At 34.1% G+C, this 6,693-nt stretch overlaps 1 protein-coding gene across 1 annotated transcript; it reads right to left on the bottom strand.

Annotated features, from left to right (window-relative positions):
• Positions 1-335: 335 nt before the first annotated feature.
• LOC111543529 (dolichyl-diphosphooligosaccharide--protein glycosyltransferase subunit 4) lies at positions 336-765 on the bottom strand. The gene has a single exon (XM_023213526.2). It carries the CDS (start codon positions 705-707, stop codon positions 594-596), a length of 114 nt encoding a protein of 37 aa, XP_023069294.1. The 5' UTR covers positions 708-765; the 3' UTR covers positions 336-593.
• Between the last annotated feature and the right edge of the window lie 5,928 nt (positions 766-6,693).

The following is a 6,693-nucleotide window of genomic DNA, read 5'->3' on the forward strand; positions in this document are numbered from 1 at the left end:
ACATAAATTTTTAAAAATTATACAAATGACTGAGACAAATTCTTAAAAGAAAGAAATTGGTGTGCAATAAAAGGTTCTTTTGATGATATTGTATACAAAATATTTGGAATGTAGTAAACACTCAGTAAATGATGGTAGTATTTTATGGATAATAATGTCAATGTTTTAGGAGTTTATCATGCATAAATATTAAAAATGAACATGTTATATAATGCAATACCAAACTGTGTGTATTTCATTTTCTTAATAATGCCAAAAAAAAATGAGATTTGAAAAATGGTCCATGCCATTTTCTTTTTTTTTATTTTTTATTTTTATAAATATATTTTATAATATAAAAATCTATATTTTTATATTGGGGGGAGGGAGTAGAAAAGCAAGCCCCTATGCTGGGCCCTATTCAGTGGCAGCTTCTTGTTCCATAGGATTAAGGAAGACTTTGAGGAAATAAAAGTTGTTTGGAAAAATCCAGGTGTAGTTGCTTTGTATGTTGTGATGGGTAGAAGGGATGAAGTGAAGTGTGAAGGCCCCTCATACCCTCCATCTTGCCTCAGACTATGTCCTGGAACCCTGGGGCGGAGAAAGCGCCACTTTCATTCCTGCTTCTTGGGATTGTTGATGGCCACGTAGTGATAGAGAACAACAAGCAAGAAGAGCGACACGCCCAACATGTTGGCGAAGATGGCGAGCTGCACGTCCGTGATCATCCTGACCAGTCCGGCTCGGCTCCGACGCCGCCAGCTAACAAGCCCGAGGTAGGAGACCTGGACCCCATGCCATTTTCAAAAACAGAATTCAGTGCAGTCAATAGAAACAGATGCAGAAATATCAAAGATGGTGCAACTGGGAGACAAGAACTTTAAAACAGCAATTATAGCAATGTTTAAGCAGTCAAAAGAAAGCATGAACACAATAAGGAGAAACATGAAAGTTAAAAAGAACCAAATTAAACTTCTAAATTTTAAGCACATCTACATGAAAATTTCACTGATAGAATGAAAAGCGGGGGTGATACCATGGAAGAAGTAAACGTAAGACTATAACAATAGAAACTTGGCAAAGTACATTTAAAAGTAAAACTACTAAAAAAGAAACAAACAACAACAACAACAACAACAAAAAAAAACAAATAAAGAACCTCAGTGGTTTGTGGAATAATATTAAGCAATTCAACAATGCATATTAGGAAGTGAACTAGTGTATCCAGGAAGTGGAACATGCAAGGAAGATTATTGTGAAGCCTTGAGATTTGATATTGTTCACTCTATTGGAGTTTGGAAATGCTTGAGATCTGTTACTCCTTTCTTTCCTTTTTCTTTCTTTTGGAATGGAAATGTGTACCTATGCTTCTCCCACCATTGCATTTTAGAAGTAGATAACTTGTTTTCACAGGATCACAGATCATACTTTGGACTTTTAAGTTAGTGCTGGAACAAGTTAAGACTTTGGGGTAATAGTAATGGAATGAGTGTATTTGTATGTGTAAGATACATGCGTTTTAGGGGACCAGGACTGAAATGTTATGATGTGAATGTTTGTCCCCTCTGAAATTCATGTTGAAGCTTAATCCCTATTGTAATGGCATTAAGAAGGTGTGAAATTTGGCTATGGTATTTGTGAGGTGGAATTTTTGGGAGATATTTAGGATTAGATGAGGTCATAAGTGTGGGGTATTAGTGGTGTTATAAAAGCAGAAAGAGATATCTGAACTAGCACACTTATTTCCCTCACCATGTGATGCCCTGCACTACTTTGGGACTTCCAGAGATTCCTGCCAGCAATAAGGTTCTCACTAGATGCAGCCCCTTGACCTTGAACTTCCCAGGCTCTAGAATTGAAAAAAAAATATATATATATATCTATACACACACACACACACACACACACACACACATATATATATAGTTTTCTTTAAAAATTATCCAATCTCTCTCTCTCTCTCTCTTTTAATGAGATGGGGTCTCATTATGTGCTCAGGCTGGCCTCGAACTCCTGGCCTCAAGGGATCCTCCTGCCTCAGCCTCCCAAAATGTTACAAACACACACACAAGCCACCGCACCCAGCTGATTATCCCTTCTCAAATGAACTTAGTTCTCAAAAGGAACTAAAACAAGTAATTAAATGAAAATACGAACACAGTAAGGAGAGACATGAAGAATTCAAAAGAACCAAATTACACTTTTAAACTTGAAAAATATTTGCATAAAAATTTCACAGATGGAATGAAAAGCAAAAAAGACATTATATTTAAAAAAATTGGCCTGATATGGTGGCTCACGCTTGTAATCCCAACACTTTGGGAGGCCCAGGCGGGAGGATCCCTTGAGCCCAGTAGCTTGAGAGCAGCCTGAGCAACACGGTGAAACCCCATCTGTACTAAAAAACTACAAAATCTAGCTGGGCAGGGTGGTGAGCACCTGTAGTCTCAACTACTCAGGAGGCTGAGATGAGAGAATCGCCTAAGCATGGGAGGTGGAGGTTGCCATGAGTTGAGATCATGCTGCTGCATTCCAGTCTGGGCCACAGAGTGAGAGTCAGTCTCAAAAAAAAAAAAAAAAAAAAGAAAATCAGTAAACTTTTGAGGGTATTGGCAATAGAAACATAACAAAATAAAGAACAGTTAAAAAGAAAAATAAAAGGAATCTCAGAAATTTGTGAAATAACATTGAACTATCTGTTATATGCATATTTGGAGCCCCAGAAGGTGAAGAGAGGCACGAAATGATATAATAACTATTTGAGAAATAATGTTTCAAGCTTTCACAATATGATAAAAACTGTAAACTCACAGATATAAAAAGCTTAATGAAGTGCAATCAAGGGAAACACATACATACACAAACACTCAGAGGCACATTACAATTAAATTACTGAAAAGCAATGACAAAGAGAAAATCTTACAAGTAGCCAGAAAAAAAGAGACATATTGCATAAAGTGAAATAAAGATAAAAATAACAAGACACTTGTTATCAGAAACTAAATAAATAGGAACAACATACTCAAGGTCTTGGCCTTCCCAAAATCTACCAATTTATAATTCTATATCCAGCAAAAATATGCATACTGTCAATCAATCCCAAAGCAGCCATTTAGAAAATAAAACAGAGAGTTATAAATAATATGCCAACAGCAGAGATAAAATGAATTCCTAAAACATACCCAGATAATCAAAAAAGGAGGCAAGAAATAAAGGAAAACAATAGAATAAAAAATGAATGTAAAAGAAAACAAATAGCAATAACGTAGACTTCAATGCAACCATATAAACTCTTACATTAAAAATTAATGCACTAAAATTTCCAATTAAAATGTAACAATTATCAGATGGCACAAAAGTCTGCCTATAAAAACTAACTGTAAAAATCTATAGCACAAAAAGGTTAAATGTAAATAATTTAAAAATATATACCATGCAAATAGTAATCATAAGAAAGCTAGAGTGACTGTATTCAGATCAGGTAGATTTTATGTAATATTTCTAGTGATAGGTATATTTTATAATGATAAAACTGTCAACCAATCAAGAAGAAAAAATAATCCTAAACACTTATAAATCCAGTATTAGAGTTTTAATACACATTAAATAAAAGCTGACAGAATGGAATAGAGAAATAGGCAAATCTATAATTATTGCTGGAGACTTAAAACACTATTCTTTTAGTAATTGATACAACAAGTAGACAAAAAACCAGAATGGATAGAGAGGACCTAAATGGCATTAAAAACCACTTGACATAAATAACATTTATAAAACAGTCACCTAAGAATGCAGAATATACATTTATTTTACGTGTATATGAAACATTTACCAAGATATACCATATTTTAGGCTATAAAATAAGTTTCAATATATTTAAGAGGGCTGAAAATAAACAGAGTATGTTCTCTGACTACAATTAAATTAAATGAGAAATATCAGAAAAATATATGAAAAACTCAAGTATTTGTAAAAAGCAAAACAAAATATCACTTCTATGTATGTATGGTCAGAAATAAGCCATAACAGAAATTTTAAAATATTTTGAATTAAGAAAAAAAAAAATTTAAGATATACCAAAATGTGTAGGATGCAGGTAACACTGCCATTAGGAGGAACAAATATAGCTTTAAAACACTTTTGTATAGAAATGAAACAAGTTGCAAAATCAATTATCTGAGCTTTCATTTAAAAAATATAAATTAGAAAGTAAATGTAAGCAGAAGACAGGAAATAATATAGATGAGGGCAAAAATCAAAAAATAAAAAAAGTAGTAATTAAAGGAAGAATAGGATGTTTGCAATCTTGATAAATACTTTAAAGAAATGATAAATCTTTAGCTAGCATAATCAAAGAATAAAGAAGAGGAGACCCAGATTACTAACGTAAGAACTGGAAAATGTGATATCATTACAGTTACTAAAGAGCAAGAAGAGAATATTATAAGTACCTTTATGGCATTAATTTTAAACCTCCTCAAAGAAATAGATAAATTGTTTTTTAATTGCCAAAATCAACCAAAAAAGAAATAGGAAATTTGAAGAAGTGTGTATCTATTAAAGAAATTGAATTTGTAATTAAAAACCTTCTAACAAATAAACTCCCAAACCAGATTGTTTCACTAGTAAATTTTTTCCATTTGAGAAAATGACACACCAGAAACTTTCATAAACATTAACATTAAAATGTTTAACAAGCCGGGCACAGTGGCTCACACTTGTAATCCGAGCACTTTGGGAGGCTGAGGCAGGCAGATTACCTGAGGTCAGGAGTTCGAAACAAGCCTTGCCAACATGGTGAAACCCCATCTCTACTAAAAATACAAATATTACCTGGGTGTGGTGGTACACGCCTGTAATCCCAGCTACTCCGGAGGCTGAGGCAGGAGAATCACTTGAACTCATGAGGCAGAGGCTGCAGTGAGCCGAGATCATGCCATTATACTCCAGCCTGGAGGAGGAGCAAAATTCCATCTCAAAAAAATAAAATAAATAAGTTTAACAAAATTTTAGCCAATCAAGTTTAGCACTTTAAAAATAGATAATATATACTGTTAGGGTTTATCTTGGTGATTCAAGCATGATTTGCCATTTGAAAAGCAATCATTGCAATTTATCATATCAACAGAAGAGAAAACCCTAATGATTATCATAATAGATACAGAAAAAGCTTTTGACAAAATTCCACAGCCATTCATAATTAAAAGCACCACATATAAGAGTAAATGGGAACTTTCTCAGCCCAATAAAAAGCGTGTAAGACAAATCTACATCTATCATTGTATGTATGGATGAAAGACTAATATCATTCTACCTAAGATTGGAAAAAATCACTATCTATACAATATTGTACTAAAAGTCCCAGGCACTGAAGTAAGGCAAGGAGAAGAAATAAAAGACACTAAGACTGAAAATAAACCTTTTTATTGGAATATTTGAAAACTAGAAATTTGTAAAGAATCACAAAATTACTTGCTAGTGTTACTTGAACTAGTAAGAGAGTTTAGCAATACTCAGAATTTAAGAATATACAATTAATTTCATTTCTACATACTTGCAAAAACAAATAAAAATTGAAGTTAAATAACGCTTACAATAGCATCAAAAACATAAAATACTTATATGATGGTTAATATTGAGTGTTAACTTGATTGGGTTGAAGGATGCAAAGTATTGTTCCTGAGAGTGTCTGTGAGGGTGTTGCCAAAGAAGATTAACATTTGAGTCAGTGGACTGGGAGAGGCAGACCCACCCTCAGTCTGGGTGGGCACCATCTAATCAGCTGCCAGTGTGGGCAGAATAAAGGCAGGCAGAAGAATGTGGAAAGACAAGACTGGTTAAGTCTTCTGGACTCCATCTTTCTCCCATACTGGGTGGTTCCTGCCCTTGAACAACAGACTCCAAGTTCTTCAGCTTTTGGACTCTTGGACTTAGACCAGTGATTTGTCAGGGACTCTCAGGCCTTTGGCTACGGACTGAAGGCTGCACTATTGGCTTTCCTACTTTTGAGGTTTTGGGACTTGGACTGGCTTCCTGGCTCCTAAGTTTGCAGGCAGCCTATTGTGGAACTTCAGCTTGTGATCATGTGAGTCAGTTCTCCTAATAAACTCTCCTTCATATATACATCTATCCTCTTAGTTCTGTCCCTCTAGAGAACCCTGACTAATACAGTTTAAGAGTAAATTTAATAAAATATGGATAAAATATTTCTTCAATTTGATTAAAAATGTCTACAAAAATATACAGCTAACATTATATTTAAAGATGAAAAACTCAAAACTTTCCCACTAAGATGAAGAACAAGGAAAAAATGTCTTCTTTCACTACAGCTTTTCAACATAACAACGGAATGCAACAAGGCAAGAAAAAGAAATGAAAGGTATACAGATTGGAAGGGAAGAAACCAAACTGTCTTTGGTGACATGATTGTCTATGCAGAAAATTTGAGACTTCACCAATAAAAAAGTTCACAGAAATAATAAGCAATTACATTAAGGTTGCAGGAAAGAAGATTAATTTACAAAAGTCTATCACCTTTCTTCTTTCTTTTCTTTCTTTCTTTCTTCCCTTCTTTCCTTCTTTCTTTCTTTCCCTTCCTTCCTTCCTTCCTTCCTTCCTTCCTTCCTTCCTTCCTGTCCTTCTTTCCTTCTTCTTTCTTTCTTTCTTCCTTTCTTTCTTTCTTTCTTTCTTTCTTTCTTTCTTTCTTTCTTTCTT

The sequence above is a fragment of the Piliocolobus tephrosceles genome, chromosome 2, assembly GCF_002776525.5.
Source record: "Piliocolobus tephrosceles isolate RC106 chromosome 2, ASM277652v3, whole genome shotgun sequence".
Lineage (NCBI taxonomy): Eukaryota > Metazoa > Chordata > Mammalia > Primates > Cercopithecidae > Piliocolobus > Piliocolobus tephrosceles.